This window comes from Pyxicephalus adspersus, chromosome 2 (assembly GCF_032062135.1).
Source record: "Pyxicephalus adspersus chromosome 2, UCB_Pads_2.0, whole genome shotgun sequence".
NCBI classification, from domain to species: Eukaryota; Metazoa; Chordata; class Amphibia; order Anura; family Pyxicephalidae; genus Pyxicephalus; species Pyxicephalus adspersus.
The window spans coordinates 112,541,012-112,559,560 of record NC_092859.1 but is presented as its reverse complement, the minus strand read 5'-3'; the positions used below and the strand labels follow the sequence as shown (position 1 = coordinate 112,559,560).

Below are 18,549 nucleotides of genomic sequence, written 5' to 3'. Positions count from 1 at the left end.
ACATCATCAAATCAATGAACAGGATCGCCGTCTCCACTGAAGTCTCCCATGGAGCTAGCGGTGAAGATGGGGGCGCACATCCCTGAAGCAATTATAGGTCCTGGACTTGTCATCACTGCAGGGCAACACACAAGGTAAGTTTGTGCTGTGCATACTTTCTGATTATGGCGGAAGTTCACCACCAAAGAATAAGTTTAGATTTGCTTTAACTAGTTTTTAAAATAACTCATCTCACGTACAGATGATTTAGGATATTACACAAAGCACTAGGTTAAATCAGCCTATCCAGATCACATTCAGTCATCAGTGAAGATTTTTTTTAAGGTTTTATAAAAATAACTCTCTAACTGATAAGCAGATACACTTGGTGCCAACGCTTTTCAGAAACACAGTATAAAACATGTAATCCATATGGTATGTGTTGCCTTCATCACAGGTCTAAAATCTGCTATAAAAGAAAGCAAGCAAACTTTTTTTTTGTCTATCTCACATGAGTAAAATAGGTAAACAGATACTCTAAACAAGAACCAAAAGCCTAAAATAACTTACTTACCTCTATTATCCAATAATTTTGAGTGTGGGAATAAAAACAAGGCAAAGAGTTGCAAATGATTTTTCACACCAAGATCTGAAAATAGAAAGAATGTTTTATTCTTCATCAAAGAATAATGGGGAAAAAAAAGCAAAAAAAGTGGACAACCATGCAAATTTACCTTTGCTGCAATTAAATGCAGAAGTTGTCAACAATATCAGAAATCCTTGGTCATTTAAAACTTTAATCAATGCCTATAAGGACATAAGTGAAAAATAAATTGTGCTAGAAATACAAAATATAATGCAAATCATGGCCGCTAATACATAAGTATTGATGTGATCTGCTTTAATGGCAAGCATTGTCATATGTCATTTTACAGAGTCAGAAGTTATTACAGAAGTGATGTGGGGGCCAAGCATAAGAACCACAGCTGTCTGAGCTACTGACGGACTTTAAAACGGAACTTAAGTTGTACTTTTGAAAATGTTCAATCAAGCAGGCCATTATTGCAGACAGGCACAGGCAATGTCCTTTCTGCAAAAAGCACTCTTACCTGCCTAATTGCTCCAGGGAACTGTCAAAGGGATACCGAGCAATCTCAGTTTCCCTGCCAGTATTGAATTAATTACGTTACATCATCCTGGCCAGGCCAACCAGGATGGGCAAAGATCAGATGTAAGAAGAAACGGAATAGGAACAGGGAAAGTTTAGTATAGCAGTAAATGGATTACATATCAAAAGATCAAAGATAACTTTACAAAATATTTAAAAGGGCTCCAAACAGAGTCTGCTCTGTGTTATCTATATGACCAATGCAAAAACATTACTTTTAAAAACTTGTAGGTCCCATGTGTCCTTGTAAAGAGGTTTCCTTCACGGTACAATGTGCTTCAAGCACTCATAATGCAGATATTGTTTAACATGCTGCCCCTCCCCCCTTTTAGTGCAAGCTCTTTTGGGCAGGGTCCTCTCCACCTCATTCATGGTCAGGGTTTGTATATGTCAGTCATTTACAACCACTATTTAAAGTACAGTGCTGAATGATATGTTGTCTCTTTTTAAATAACAGTTTACAGTAATAACAAAAACATTGTGTTTAAGGTATAGATGTTCTTTTCCTAAGCAAAAATGCATTGTACCATGTGTGTGTGTGTGCACGTGTGTATGTTAATAACATTATATATAAAAATCACATGTAATCAGGTTTTGATTTATTTTAGTTTTAGAAAACTTAGTCATTCTGTACTCTAAATCATGATGTACCATTTTCTTGTATACAGCTATTATTCATTCATTATTATTCATTATTTATTCAGGACAAAAACACATCTGTAATGTAAAAACATTGTACAAAATGTAGTTCATGTTTAAAACAAAATGCTTTAAAAAAAAATATTGCAAAATTGGCCCTAATCCATTCGTCCAGATTCCCTTTAAAGCAGCAGCATTTCTTCAAGCCCCACCTGCATCTGCTCAATTTCACAATCACTTTCGGTTTCTCAGTAAACGGAAAGTAAAAAGCATGCAAATGCACAAACACAGGGTTTCAACGATGCATATTACTGCAAACAGGACAATTGTAAAGCATAACATATTTCTACTTGTGTTAGCAAAGAAGCCATTTGGGAAGCAGCAGCAGGAAATTACACATCTAAAAATCACCAGGCTCGAAAAAGTTCACATGAATTACTAATATGAGCTTCTTATTACATAAAGGACTGTTGGAATAAGCACCAATGCTACAGGTATGTTTTGTATTGTGTACTTAGGTATATTGAAATTTAGGATGCAGCTAACAGCTAATATCAGTTAATAGAAATGATATTTTAAGATAGAAGCTGGTATGCCCAGTTACCCTCCAGACCTATATTTCTTGGCTGCAGGAGATGACTATACCTAAACTTAAGGAGTGGCGGGATATATTTTTCATGTACAGTGCTAGCATGGATGTTGTACGAAAACTGTATACACCTGTAAATCAGAACTTGCTCTGGGCACACAGTAGGCAAGGGTCATAAGATAACTATGGCATAGTACACAACAGGACAGATGTTGTCCTAAAGGAATAGATGTTTTTAGTCTTGTTTCTGAGTAGACAGCCTCATGGAGGGGCTCAAAGTCCCTTTTAAGATAAAGAATACCAAATCAAAAACCTTGAATTCTATGCTTTGTTTTGCATTTACTGATAGCATATGGACCCCAGAAATAGCTTGGGCTTGATGTTGGCTTTGGGAAATGTAAAACTAACAGCCTCTGGTTTATTGGAGATGTTATGAGAAGCAGCTGGTATCATATAAGTTTAGTGAGGGTGTCTATCTTTTGTTGAGTATAACTAATTACCCTGCCCTCTGATCTACTTATTTTCAAGTTATTAGTTTGAATGGGTGAACAACTATCTTTTTTTGTTTGTCTGCTGTGTGGAGTGACAATAGAGGGATTCCCATGGTGGTTCTAGAGTGTTTTTATTTTGTGATATGTATGTGTAACTGACCTGAGAATTCCTCACATGGCAAGCTATTAACTTGACTTAATCAACCATTATTTTTTTATTCACACATTTAAAGTTTGCTCTGCATTGTCAATTAATATTTATAAAAGAAACACTGCTCATCAATTCCAAACTTTTGGAACACTTAAAAAATACAGGTCATGTAAATGCCTTAAACTACTTAATATTCACTTATTGATTATAACATTCTTTGCACAGCAGAAGACAAGAGTTTTTATTAGGTGGCTGAGGGATACAGGACAACTAGCTTACAGAAAAATAAATACAGGATAAACCTCAGCAATTGTGATAGAATACTGCAATACTGTTGATACACTCCAGACTATATCCTAATAAAAGGGTATATGCATAATATAATGAGAGAGCATGTGTGTGTGCATTGTTATATATATACACATTTAAAAAACTTTACCCAAATTGTTCTAGTCCTGCTCAAGTACGTTTGTGTGTTAAAAAAAATATATATATACATACACACATTCACACTGAGATGTCACAAACACTGGGGGAGAAGTGTCCTTCCTACAGCTCTGTTAAAACCTGGATATCTCGTTTCAAGACTGGGCATTTCATTGTTGAAGATGAGCCCCGCAGTGGGCACCCCCCTGACCCGGCAACCTGCAATGCTGTTCATGAGCTGATTATTGAGGACCGGCGAACATCCGCAAAAAAGATAGCCCAGATACTTGACATCTCATGGGAGCGTGTTGGGTTTGTTATCACCTCTATCCTAGACATGCGCAAGCTTTCAGCGAAGTGCGCGCCAAAATGTTTGAACAGTGATCAGAAGAAGGAACGAGTTTAAGCATCCAAAGCCAAAGCTGCACATGACTTTTTGGCTAGGTAAGTGACTAAGGATGAAACCTGGCTCCACATGTATGATCCTGAAACCAAGGAACAGTCAAAGGAATGGCGTCACAGCGGGACCCTGTGGCCGAAGAAGTTCCAAACCCATGAATCAGGCAAAAAAGTAATGGTGTCCGTTTTCTGCGACAAAGACGGTATTTCTGTTGGTGGACTACCTACCTCAGGGCTCTAGTATCACCGGACAGTATTATGCTAACCTCCTGGACCAGCTGAAGGAGGCAATTAAGACAAAACACCGTGGAAAGTTGACCAAAGGGATCCTTTTTTTGCAGAACATTGCACATGCACACATGTCCAATGTTGTGGCTGCCAAATTGAACACCTGGGTTTCCAATTGGTCCACGTCCCCCCCCCCTACTCACCTGACCTGGCCCCTTCGGACTATTATATGTTCCCGAATTAGAAGAAACACCTGATGGGGCAATCTTTTAAAGACATTTTTGGTGTCAAAGATGCTGCTGAGAGCTGGTTTCCAGTCCAACCAAAGGACTTTTATTTGAACGGTCTAGAAAAACTGCAACTACACTGTACCAAGTGCATCAGTCTCAGGGAGGAATATGTTGAATAAATGTGTTTTTTCATACCTCTGGCTCTCTTCTTTCTGGGCAAAGCCAGGTACTTCTCAGCACCCCCTTGTGTGTGTGTGTGTGTATATACACACATACATACATACATACACACACACACACAAAAATAGGGTCAAAATTGCTAGTCTTGTATCAAACAACCCTAGTATGCAAGTCACTTTTAATTTTATACAATACATTCAGTTTCTACTTTGATCTCCTGTGAGAATTTAATTCCCTACTTGGCAGGGAAGTGAAAACAAAAATACCAATACGGTTTTGTATATGACATGTGTATGTTATTTTGAAGCGTCTATGCTAGTAACTGTAGAGTGCTATTACAGATAACCATACAGATGGCTTCATTACCCAATAACATTATGACTTCTTATAAAATAAATTTGGCTTATTTAAAGGTTGGCAGATGTAGAATATTGGGAGGGAAGACCACCTTCAGCTGTTTGGGTATGGAAACAATGACAAGATAAGCTATTGTGGGGCACTAAATGTTCCTAGTTAGGAAAGGGACAACAACATGAAATATTGACTATAGCACCAGTTTATCTGTTTTACTTAAGGGACTGATCAAGGACAAGACTTTTTTTTTTTTGCTTAGTTGCAATGGAAATACCCAAGGTAAGCACTAAAAATTATTTCGAAACACTTTATACAGGGGTTTTTTAAACTGCAAAGAGCACATTATTAAGAATACAGATCCCGATCCAGAGGTTCTCCACAGAAAGATCCACAAAATAAATTGTACAGCTTCAAAAGAAATTAGGTGTAAGATTTAAGAGGACTTTCAGTTCCACATTAAAAAATTGCAAGCAGAAAAGATTTTTACTGCAGAAAGGACAGACCATGTCCCTCCTGCAATAAATAAAACGCACTTACCCACTTGTACACAATGTTCTTTTTCAGGAACACAGAGTTGTATACATGCACATCTCAGTGTAGCATCTAATGATATGCCAAGATATTCTGGCATCCCCAGGGCTACCATGACTGAATGAGTTATATCATCCTGGCCTAGCCAGTCATTGTTAGCAGTATATCTGCCTTTTTGTTAAATGTTTAATTGGCCTGCAGTTGAGACTTGGTTTTATTTATTAGGTTAATGGGTGATGGAAAATAACTTACCTAGAGAACAATAATGTTATTAAAGTTAACACATTTCTTAAATCTAGGTACAGTTGTTCTTACCAATTTGTGAGCGTTCATCCACTTCAGCAACTTGTCAAACTCAAATCCACTTACATTTGATGTTATCACAGCATAGATTGTGTAATAAACACTTTCGCACCACACTATAATAAAAAAAGATTCTATTAGTATTGCTCAAGAGACAAAAATACTAATAAAGAGACAACTAACTCGACCATTCCATTTTATCTTTCATAGAATCATTGTACTAAGAAAAACTTTTCTAAGTGAAGTAGGAGCAGGTTTTTCCCACCAGGCCTTTCCCTCTGTCTATGACCCATGAAGGAGACCCCTATCATTGGAAAGATTTAAACAGGTTACTTGTTTCACCAACCTATATGAATCTTTTATTTCATTATTTAAAAAAAATCCTGCTGACATGAACACTACAAAAAAAAAAAACCTAGCTGGTCACAGCCTTGCTATTACAAGGAAAGCCAGGAATCATCAACATCCCTGAAGACTGCTGATCAAACCCTGATATCTATTATTATCATTAAACGGGATTTATATAGCGCCAACATATTACACAGCGCTGTACATTAAATAGGGATTGCAAATGACAGACTAATACAGACAGTGATATAGGAGGAGAGGACCCTGCCCCGAAGAGCTTATAATTTAGTAGATATCTACACAATAAATTTATTCTTTGTAGCTCATTTTATCAAAAACAAAAAATGAAAACACTAAAAATACTTTGTTACCAACAGCTGAGAAGAAACATGAAGAACTAGAAATTTAGGTATCGGTCACCTTACGAATAGAGTAAAGGAATTCAGAGATGTCTACACATACTTGTAGTAGCTTTCCTCTCGTATTTATATCTCTCGCCTCTACACGTTCTGGGCATTCTGATAAAGCATAACTTTTGAGACCTTTCAGTATTGTTACTTCTCCAGTAAGCTCCACCTTACCCAATTCCTACTGGCCCATAACTGCCTCACAGGCAGTGATGTAGAAGGCAGAAAAGTTTGCAGTACTATAACGTTTTTTGAAATTCCTATTGGGTTTATACAATAATGCAATACAACTTTCACTTAGGTTAACCTTGTAAAAAAGTTAGGACTATGTAGCCTACTGATACAACAAAAGCATTAACAGAGACTATGGACTTTGTAAAGTGCTGCATAATATGTCAGCACTAAATAAATACAGTGTAACCAACCATTCACTGCTAATAAGAAACAAATGCACAGAATGACGTTTAACCTCAGGATCCTAATCCACGTTTTTGTTTTTTTTAATCTGCTAAAAACATGTCAAATATCCTAAATGTGTCCCTATGTTTATCTGATGGAGAAACTGGATAACTCTTTTTGATATTTTTTTGGAGTTGACTGATCCTTCAAACTTTTCGGTCAGAAGTTTCATGCAATATTTTTAGACTCACTATCCAGGACAAACCTGAATTTGCCCTATTATAATATTTTTATGATGTCTAGGAAACGCTACCAGCAGTCCTTAATTCATCATTTGTTAAAAGAAACCAAACTCTGCATTACCTGCTTTGTGGAAACAGTTTTGTTCTGGAACTTGTATTATCCTACATATATTGTTTACTTTGTTGTTTTAATGGAAAATATTTACCTTCTTGACCTGTAAAATCAGGCTGATCAAAAATCTGAACTGGTAATGTTTTTCTTAGTTCAGACAACTGAATTACTTCCTTGATATCTAGCTTGCTTGGCCTATATTTAAAAAAAAAAGAAATAGATTATAAACCAAAGAATTTATAGCAAGGACAAATACAAATGTATACTATTGTACTCGGAATATATTAGAACCTTATGTTTTATTGTTGTCTTTACCCCCTTTGAGAAGATTACCCTCACATCCTGCCCCAGTAGTCACCAAATCAGGAACTGGAATGTAAATATAAATATATATCCTGCTTATAACCCTTTGCCCCCTTAAGCCAAATATGAAAACACATTTAGACAGTTTAATAAAAACTTCTGATTCATTAAAATACTTTAGACTATTGTGATCCTGCAAGACTCTCACTTTGCATGCGCTTATATACTCTATAGAAGACTTCTATAGAAATCAAGTAGAAAAACTGTATTTCAGCTGAAAAGATAACAAGTATCAAATATTAATTCTAATAATTCTCACACTGCAATTTTATACTTTGCCTGAATAATTTTAACAGTTTAACACTCAAACATAACCACCTATGGTACTTCTAAAGCAAAACTAAAAAGCCACACTCAAGATGCACACACGATAAAAGCACCCTTCTCACAGACTTTATATTGTGATCTTTAAATAAATGGAATATTTTGTTTTTATCCTGGAGTTAGGCCTTTGTAGTTTTCCTTCGTAAAGACTTGAAGTGAGGTGAACATGCTTCTGTTGCCCATGTAGTTTAAAAGGTCATAAGCCTGAATGGCTCAGTGCACACAGGCATTTGGCACAGAATGATATTTTGTGCTAACTCACAGTCATTCACACCTATGCACACTTTTACATTCAGCATCTTTGTGTACAAAGTAGGATGCAGCCAGAAAAATACCTAAACGCATTTTGCAAACTGATGAGGAACTCTGGAAGTAAAAAATTTCATTTATGTTCAAGGTAACGTGCTACATATAGATTTGTTAAAAGGGGTTTACACACAGGGTTTGTGGTTAGTGTTCTATAAAGCCAGAAATCTTTACTTACAAATGAGTGGGAATGCTGCAAGTGCTTGATGACTTGAATTTAATATCGCATGCCAGATGTTCTTGAATATATAACTGCCCTTTCCATACATTATATAGTTCTTTAAAAAAGAAAGTAAAATATTAGAGATGCACAAAACTTACAAAAACTGTTGCACTTTCACAGTAAGATACAGGTATCCTTTACTATTCTACCATTTGTAATTAAGAAATGAAATGGCACTCACTATCTCAGATGTGCCCTTAGGTAGATATAAGTATTGCAGTTTGTTACATCTCTGGCTCCTGTCTTCCAATGAAAACAGTGGCAAGACAATGCGAAAGCATCAGCATGAAAAAAAAACCTTCAGCTTCAGCTGTTATTTGGGCATTCTGGGTCTATTTTCGAACTGAGACATGAAAACATTGTGCCACTTGAGAATATGCATAGGAGGATGGGGACTCACGGGTCTTGTTAACTATATTTACCTAAAGGCACATACCAGATAAGAAAGTACATTAAAGCTACGTACATACTTCCAATTATTATCGTCGGAAAACGAACGACGAACGTTCCTGCACGATATATATGAACGATCGTATAGCACCGATCCTGCACATAGAGGTAACGACACGATCGTTCGTAGATATTGTACACACAATAGATACGATCGTTTAAGCGATAGAGGAACTATGTGCACGACAGGAAAGTGAACGGACGTTCGTTCATCACGCATGCTCTGAACATGGACGATCAACGAACGACCGTACACACGAACGATGTTCAACGATCGTCGTCCAATCCGATCCGGCGGTCCGGTCGTTCGTTTCCAGCGACCTTCCTCGTTCGTCGGCGTCGTTGGTTACTTTTTTACGAACGATTTTTTGCCCAATCGATCGTCGTCGTTCGATTGGAACGATAAAAATTGGAAGTGTGTACGCACCTTTACACTTCTCAAGCACAGGTATGCAGCAAAAGAAAGGTGTACAAGTAAAAACATATTTTGTATTTATAAATTTAAAATATATACATCATACCTGGATTGTCCAACTGATGCCTAGTTAAAAAAAAAAAAGAAAATGGTAAAATAACAAATTTAAGTCTACAATGAAATAACAAATGACAGGTCACATTTAGACTTATGAAAAGTACATAATATAAACATATAAAGAACACACTTATCAAATAAACCAGTCCTATCACTTAAAGGTAGGTTGAGACAAATGGTACCTAAACGAAATACAATAATTAGGAGGCATCTGGTCTTCCTGTCCACTGTATAGACATCACTGAAGGGCAATGGTAGATGCGAGAAGTGGAAAACTACCAAACTTGTCCATATTAACTAGTTTATAACTAAATACAAACAGGGACTTGAATAATTTTAGGCAACACCTCCACTTTTCTTTACTATGGTTGCATATAACAGACTGGAAAAGAGTTATTGGGAATGACAATTCAGGGGTTACTTAACATAAAGAGACAAATGCTGTCAATAATGTATTTGTCTGCTATGCAAATCTACGAAAAAAAAAGGTTTCCTCTTGTATAAGAGAAATTTCAAGCAAATAATTGCTTACATATCAGGGTCTTGTAATACTGGCATGATACATCTATGACTTTCATAAGGCAGTTATTTAATGGAGGTTTGGCCTTGACTGTAGACGACTGCCATTGTGTTATCCATACGCTCACGACTGAAAGATATACAAAACAATGAACTATTAGTATACAACTAATGTGTCATATCTAACTACATGTCGGCAATTTTTAGCAACATCTTACAATCTTTGAAGTTACTTAGTGATGTATAAGTGCCTCAAATAATTGCTAAAAGATTCAAAAAAACTTACTGGCTAATAAATCAATTATGATCTGAGTATTAAGTAGATGGGGAGGTAGATAAAAACATATTAGTAAGATACAAAAAAATATAAAGCCAAAATAAACCTCAATAACAAAAAAAAACAAAGAACAAACACATCTTCACTAATATTTTCTATTACAAATTCCCAAAGACACAACTACAATCAACTACAAAATCACTTTAAAGCAAACCTATTGCAATTTGAAGTGATTAACATACATCATTTAGCCAAAACTTCAAAATTATCTGCCCAATATTGTGTACCTCCCTTTTGTACTACAAGAATTACCAATGGTACACTGATACACACACATGCAAAAAGTTGCATTGCACGCTGTGTTAATAAAACCTCAGTAATAGAATTAATTTTTGCAGCTTGTGCTGCTGTAGCTCTCCTGTGGGAAAAGACCAAATGGGCTAGCTTCCCTAAACCACATGAATCAAATAACTTTGGGTATCCATGTCCATATCAACCATACACCAGTTGATCTTCCTTGATAGGTTACTAATTGATATTGTACTAACCATTTTATTCTGGAATCGCCCCACAGAACCTGCCATTTTCTGAGTCCAGTGGTCTAGCCATCACCAATTCCAAAACTGTCTTTTCATTTACTGCCCCTATATGTCCTATTGCATGACAGATGTTATTGTAACAAAATAATCAGGTTAATACCTTCACTTGGTTGTGGTACCAATATTTTATCTGACTGGTGTATAATATAAAAAGCAAATATCGTTCATCCATCTATGCAAATACCAACTCTAAGAAAGTCACTTTTTGTGTGCCCAATTTGTGAAGATATTCTATCAAATACCCCACTTTTGTGATTCAATGGCTCCTGCAACATTGCATAGCCAGGATGATCACTTTGCTGGTTCAGCTTTACAGCTTTCTGAGTCATCTGACTACTCACTGGACACAGAAGATGATGGGGAGTCATTGTCCCATGAGCAAGCAGGAGGCAGAAAGATGTCAATGGAAATCTGCAAAACCAAAAGAGGAGTTATGGTTTTCACTTGCTGGCAATGTAATGTAGCAAAAATGTTAACACCACAAAACAGGATATATACAATAATACAAAAGCTTGCTGATCTGCAAGTAGTACATACCACAGACGTTTCTATTGGAGTAGAACTAAAGTCTGCTTACTAAAGTATTCTTTGGATAGTATACAGAGAGCCATGTATGGTTATGTGTAGGTCAATGTATCAACATGACTTTTCCAGGACAAGGTAACTGCACATCTTCGCATGGGAGTTAAGGAGGTAAGTCATCCCAACCCAGCCAAGATGGTCTAAGACTTCAAACCAGGAAGAAATAAAAAGCAGAGCAAAGGGAGAACACTGCAGAGCTGATAGTAGTCTTCAAAGGGAACCCTAAGTCCACCTATTTGGGCTGGCATAACCTACATAAAACCCTTCTAACAAAAGTGCAGTATTAAAAACAATCTGAAAATAAAAATATTACAGTAAAAGAGCCACAAGCAGGAATTTTAATGCAATAAAAAAAGCAGACAATGTAGTGTGGAACACACCTCAGTGCCCTCTTTCTCAAGTTTCAGACTCCCATCTAAAACCCCACAAAACTGTGCTTTCATCTCCCTAGGCAAGAGAGCTAAATCATGGGCACAAATGGACCGGACATCTAGCAAATACTATACTGTATGTATAAATCAAGAATGTAAAGATACCTAATTACATTGTTCTTTCTTCTCCTCCACCGACCTATGAAATTGAACCTAGCAAAGGTAGATAAAGACGGACAGGTACCAGACACAGTTATATCAGGGGTGTTTTACCAAAGCATAGGAGCAAGAAGATGATTGGAATTTATACCTCTATCTATACTGAATACTGAGAGTGGACTAGGTAAACAAATACAATGACTGACAAGCATGTGCAGAAGGTTCATTAGCCAAATTATGTAAATTATATAAAAGCTCAAAAACACAGTGGCATGACCTTCCTCCACAACCACAAAGAATAATTGCACAGAAAATCTTCAGACCCCCTTCACTTATATATTTCTATCTTATGTCTTTTTTCTCAATCTACACTCAGTACCCAATAATGACAAAGTGAAAACAGAATTTCAGACAATTTATTAAAAATAAACTATTCATAATATCACATTTACACACGTATTCTGACCCTTTACTTAGTTAAAGGACCTTTGAGAGTAATTACAGCCTCAAGTCTTTTTGGATATGATAAAACAAGCTTTGCACTCTCAGATTGGGAGAATTTTGCTCCTCACAGTCTGAGAGTCCTTTAGGTGCTTTTCTGCAAACACCCAGTAGACTTTCATGTGTTTTGCACTGAGAAGAGGCTTCCGTCCAGCCAATCTGCCATAAAGCCCAGATCGTGGAGGGCTCCAGACATGGTTGTTGTGGAATTTAGTTCCATCTTCACACAGGAGCTCAGTCAAAGTGACCATCCAGTTCTTGTACCCCTCTCTCACTGAAACCCTTCTCCCTCCATTGCTCAGTGTGACCAGCTCTTGGAAGAGTCCTGGTTGTGCTAAACTTCCTCCATTTGAGGATTATGGAGGCCACTGTGGTTTTGGGAACCTTCAATGTAGAATTTTTTTTTTGTAACCTTTGCCAGATTTGTGCTTTTTACCAGTCTTGTCTCTCTCTGCAGGCAGTTTCTTTGACCTCATGGCCTGGCTTTTGATCTGATATCCATTGTCAGCGGAGACCTTCTATAGAGAGACGTGTGACTTTCCAAATCATGTCCAATCAATTTATTTTTTATTGGTAATTTTTTATTACCACTGGTAGACTCCTCCATTCAATGTGCAGAAACATCCCAGCAATGATCAAGAGAAACAGGAGGCACATGAGCTAAATTTCAAGTGTTAAATGTACAAAATGGTCTCAAATTATGTTTTCACTTATTCATTATGGGTGTAGATTAATGGGAAAAAAAAAGAATTTAAATGATTCTAGCATCAGGCTGCAACATAATGAAAGTGGAAATGTGAAGGTCTGAATATTTTCTGAAGCCACTCTATTTGTAATGGCCGTAATGTAAAGGCTGATAAAGTGATCAAAGCACAGATGTTAGCAGAACATCTCTGAGAGCAAGACAGTAGAAAATGTTCATTTATATTGCTCATCTGGAGAACTTACCTCTTCATTAATTGATGTATGATTTGCCAGACTATCTTGACTGCATAGAAAACCTCAACGTACACCTCCACCAGCTGCAAAAATGGAGCACATCAAATCCATAATACACTCTCAATCAATCTGAATTATTAAGTAACCAATGAAAATGTTACATGGCCATCTTTCTAAGACATAAACCTGGTGTGTATGTACATTGTATATATGAACATACACACGTACAAACATATTGGAAGAAGAAAACTGCAGTATGATTTAGCCAAACAAGGTGAGTAAAGGACAAGACAAGACCTGCTATTTCCAAAATATAATCCATAGATGGGCCATTTGAAAAAATGCTATAGAAATACACAACTTAACAAAGATTCAGTATGAGAAGAAACAGTCAGCACCTAACACCATATTGTGAAACTGTATCAGACTATGGAAATGTATGTATTAACTCTGAACAAGCAGGAAGGGCCGTTTCAGATCTAAAGTGAGCAGTAGTGCTCTGCCATAGGCTCAATTGTGATCCTAACTTCTTTTATTCAAGTGAATGAGAGAAGTTGGGAACTATTTTTGAAGGCGGATGTGGAAAAACACTGTGCCAAGTTGCTTTTAGCTGCATGGTTGTTTGAAGATTTGTGTCGCAGCCACATGCGTTGCCCAGCAGTGCAGTCTGCCGCTACCAGGCCCACAGCAGCAGCCACAAAGAACCCTAAGTGAGCTATCCTCAATCCACTGATTCAGACCCAGCTGCAGGAAGGACAGATTTTGTCCCATGGAGAAATTCCTTGGGTGTAATCCTTGACACTGCCACCAAATAAAGTTTTTCATCTGTCTGCTGATAGATCTTGTGAACCTAAACTTCAAACTTTATGCAAATAAAGCCAGTGACTGCGAAGCAATGTGGCCAATTAGTCCGCTAGTATTCTTAACATGTCAGCATACCATTTATGTCTGGGCAAGTTAGGAGCAATGAAGATCACTGGAATGCCTTTCAGCTCAATCCTTTAGCACAGGAAAGGAAGTTTTAGGGACAGAACAGTATAGACCAGGGTAAACTGATCCCATGAAACCACAAGAGCATCCACCGTGCTCCTGTACCTGCAAACAAACCTGTTGAGTTTGTTGTTGAACTGAGTTCCACATCAATCACCCTCCATCTGCAACAAGTATTCCAAAACCTCCCCCATTGTACAGACCACTCCCAGTGTCTACATAGTTTACAATCGGGCTGTGCTTTCCAGGCAGCAAATCTTCAAGAATATGTAAACAATCAACGGATTGATGCTTGAATCTCAGTAAGTGGCGAGGTGCTGTGTGTGGGTTAGGTCAGTGTTGAGAGAGAGAGGGATATTACAGATAGGTGAAGGTACGCTTATCCTTTGAACTTTTGAACAACACAACCATCACAATCTCAAGGTCTCTAGCAAGCTCTGTTACTGGAAATGATGATCCAACTTTTTTATTCAAATGTAATTTGTAAATCTTTATATCCATCTCTACCCAATCCTCCTAGTCACCGATAGGTGCAGGTAGCAGTGACATGACAACAAAGAAAAAAAATTGAGTGCTATGGAAGTAAGATTGCCACCCCAGCTTGTATTTCACCTGCCCAGCCTCAAAACATAAAAATGAAATTCTACACTATTCTTCTAAGTATATTGTGTTATAAATGTCATCATCACAAGGTGGCAGTAACAAGGTAAATCTATAGTAACTGGAATGACTGCATAGCCTCCGAAGAGGGCATGCGCCCAGATAGCAAAAATAATGCATACAAATATTTTCTTTCAAATTAGTAAGGGATACTAAAACATCATCACCATCAGCTGTGGACCCTCTTTTTTCCCCATTCCTCACTGGGTAAGGTCAGTTTCTTGCCATATTTTCTTATTACTTTTTTTCTAATCAGAAACATTTTACACGTATCTTTGTAACTGTAATTTTAGTGCAGGTTTACCTGTGATTAAGATATATATTTGCCAATTAGGTTCTATTTTGAGTATGTTTGGAGTTATGGCCTCCGGGAAGTGAGTAGCATGGGGTTGGGCTTTAGGACTATCAGTCTCTGGCTGCTTTTTAAAAGGACACACAGTGTAAGACACATTTTGTTTTAAAGCATCTAAAATGTATTGAGCTGATTAAAAATTAGGTTCAATTAGACTAAGTTTGCAAATGTCAATCAACTTATACCCGGTTATCCCACCATAATGGCTCTTCTTCAGGCACTTTCTAATATAAAGTGACAATACTCTGTTCCTGTTTCTTGGATGTGTCTGCACTGTAACACGCACTCTTGGGAGAAACTACAAGTGGCCATGCTGACACAGATTGTGCAGACTTGGTAATATTTATTAAGATCATGGAACTGGTTCTGAAAACTAACACTGGCAGCAGAAGACCTTGTCCTCCGTCCCATCTGTACACATTTCCTTTTTCACCAAAACTACGACAACCTATGACAAGCTGTTCTTCATCAAAGCATCTCAGATATGAAGTCCCTCCTTTTCTTGTTTCTCCTTCAACAAACACAAAGCATTCATTTGTCAGAGCAGTACACAATTGCTATACGTTAGAGGTTATTAGGCAAGCTGCTACACAGATTATAAGTTAAAGCTACATATTTAAGAGTTTCTCTTTGCTGTAGTTTGTTCCGGCAGTACAGGTGCTCCGCAATGTCATTAGTGATCTGGCTTGGCCAATTCCAAAACAACTTACTGCTAACATGGACTACAGAAGCCCTCGCAGCAAGGTGCCTCCTATTTGTCCTCTCCACAGAACACACTAAATAACGGAGGGTCCACTATACAGAAAAGGGAGAAAGAAATGAACTATCTATAGAACTCTCAAAATGACTCTAAAGCAGCTGTCACATTACAAATTACACAAGGGGAAAATGCTGTACAGATATGTAATCAAATATGATCACATTCCTCCACAATAGAAGAACAACTGCTATAAGGATGTCAAGTCTCAAGATTAATGTATTATACTGTGAAAACACAATATAATTAAAGGACCAGTCTACCCAAAGCTGAAATTAATGCTAGAGACCACATGGGAATTTCTTCTATTCACTGGGGACTCTCCAGGTGTGATCTTCCTACTTTTGGATCTGCACATTAGCCGTTGTGGTTATTAGGATTTATTTTATATTCCAGAATATAGAACACAAGCTGGAACACCCACAGCTCCTAGGTGGACAGAAATATTGTCAGGAATTAGGACCTGAATATCGTGGGTTTCCTGACCCAGCCCATTAAAACTAAATTTTATTTAAAATCTCATTTTTGGATTGATTGACTATATTCTATAATAGAACCAGAATTGGCAGGATTACATTGGAAAAACATTAGGTTTGAGGAGCATGGTTATCATGTAGTCATTTTTAAAGCCCCCTTTTGCAGAATATTTTATTTTTTCTCATATTGGTGGTGGTTTTTAACATTGTTGTGTGGGAGTTACGACATCCCAGCCCAGCCAATCAAGATGCCCAATGATCGCAAAGAGGAAGCAAACAAAGCAGGAGATGGCAGCACCCTGCGAGGGAATGGGGACAGGTGAGTAAGACAGGGTTTAGTTCCCATTTAATGGGGATGCTCACTGCTGGATCACATAATATACTACACAAGTTTCATGAAGGATGGGCCCTTTGTGACATATCCACAAATTAACCCCAATATACACTCTTGACGTCAGACAAATTTTATGTTTTGATACCCTGCTTCCCAAACTCCCCTACTTTCCCTGTTTCTTTCATACATCATACATTTGTTGTCACTACAAATTTGGAACAACAGAGGAACATTCCAATCTAATTTATGTTTCAATCTTCAAGTTTTTTTTTGTCACCATGTAATTAATTAATTAATTATTTAAGGTACATGTCTACCTTAGGATGTAAATATTCAAATTTTGACACATACAAGTCCAAACTTAGACTATATTTCAGTTTTCCTCCCAATATCTCCCAGTGCATTTTTCCTTGTCTACCTGCAAGAATTTTTTAAAAAATACTTTCAATTAAAAGAAAAAAAAGAAAGTTATCAGTCCCACAAGGACCTGTTTCCAGTTGGTGGTCAGTCTCATAGATTTGCAGTGTGGGGAGGAGCAGTAAACTATTGAGCAGAGCATGCACATATAATAATCACATCATTGGCTTTTATACATAGAAATATTTTACAAAGATTAACACATACTGATAGGATTGTATTTGTATGTAGTTGATTCTCAGTTGAGAATATGACATGTGTAGAGTGGTCACCCAATATCATGTAAGGATCCCCCCTGACAGATGCATGAACAACTGCTATATACGTCAATGGAGAAGAGAACAGCGGGGTGCCACTCATTTTCCCCAATTAAGAAACTGCAAATGCTTATATGACCATTGCATGACTACAAACTCGCTTAAAGAGAACTAGTCAGCAACCAGGTACCTTTGATGTGATATCTGAACAGTCACAGAAACTCTCAAAGACCAGGAACCATGGGTTAGGATTAGTTTTTAATAAAGATAAAACTGCTACTTGAGCAAGATGTGATAATTGCATTTCGTAACAAATGACCACTAGAGGGAGTATAAGAAGTTTGAATGTAAAAAAATAAAATAAAAAAATAATAATATTAATAATATGGAACAGCAAGTAAATGAGAAATTCCTGCCAAAAATATGTCCTAAAATTGGGATTACGCACCTAGTAGGAGTTGGGATCAGGGATCCAGACACAAGGGTGTTAGGGTTGGGAACCAACTAGCGGTTGAGAACCAGACAGAAGGATGTTGGGCACCTGGCAGGGGTCGGGAACCAGACAGAAGGGTGTTGGGGTTAGGATCCAGAGAGAAAGGTGTTAAGATCAGGCACCTGGTAGGATTTGGGAACCAAGCAGATGGGTAGGGATCTGGTAGGGGTTAGGATCCAGACAGAAAGGTGTTGAGGTAAGGCATCTGGTAGGAGTTGGGAACTAGACAGAAAGGTGTTGGGATTAAGCATCTGGTGGGGGTTAGGATCCAGACAGAAGGGTGCTGGGGTCAGGCACCCTGTAGGAGTTAGGATCCAAACACAAGGGTGTTGGGGTCTGGCACCCAGTAGGGGTTAGGAACTCAGTAGCAGTTGAGATCCAGACACAAGTGTGTTGGGGTTAGAAACCCGGTAGGAGTTGGGATCCAGACACAAGGGTGTTGGGGTTAGGGACCCGGTAGGAGTTGGGATCCAGACACAAGGGTGTTGGGGT

The 18,549-nt window shown here is 37.7% G+C and overlaps 1 protein-coding gene across 4 annotated transcripts in view; it reads right to left on the bottom strand.

Annotated features, from left to right (window-relative positions):
- LOC140324197 (protein TASOR 2-like) overlaps positions 1-18,549 on the bottom strand; it is a 29,932-nt gene that overhangs the window by 9,858 nt on the left and 1,525 nt on the right. For 2 of the 4 annotated variants that reach the window (XM_072401861.1, XM_072401864.1), the window contains exons 2-10: positions 13,331-13,404; positions 11,111-11,180; positions 9,907-10,023; positions 9,364-9,383; positions 8,348-8,447; positions 7,271-7,371; positions 5,681-5,784; positions 714-786; positions 554-628 (exon numbers count right to left, since the gene is read on the bottom strand). In XM_072401861.1, coding sequence (XP_072257962.1) covers positions 554-628; positions 714-786; positions 5,681-5,784; positions 7,271-7,371; positions 8,348-8,447; positions 9,364-9,383; positions 9,907-9,932 — 499 coding nt within the window. In that variant the 5' untranslated portion in view covers positions 9,933-10,023; positions 11,111-11,180; positions 13,331-13,404. The remainder of the gene's footprint in view (positions 1-553; positions 629-713; positions 787-5,680; positions 5,785-7,270; positions 7,372-8,347; positions 8,448-9,363; positions 9,384-9,906; positions 10,024-11,110; positions 11,181-13,330; positions 13,405-18,549) is intronic. The other 2 variants (XM_072401862.1, XM_072401863.1) reach the window with 2 other exon arrangements.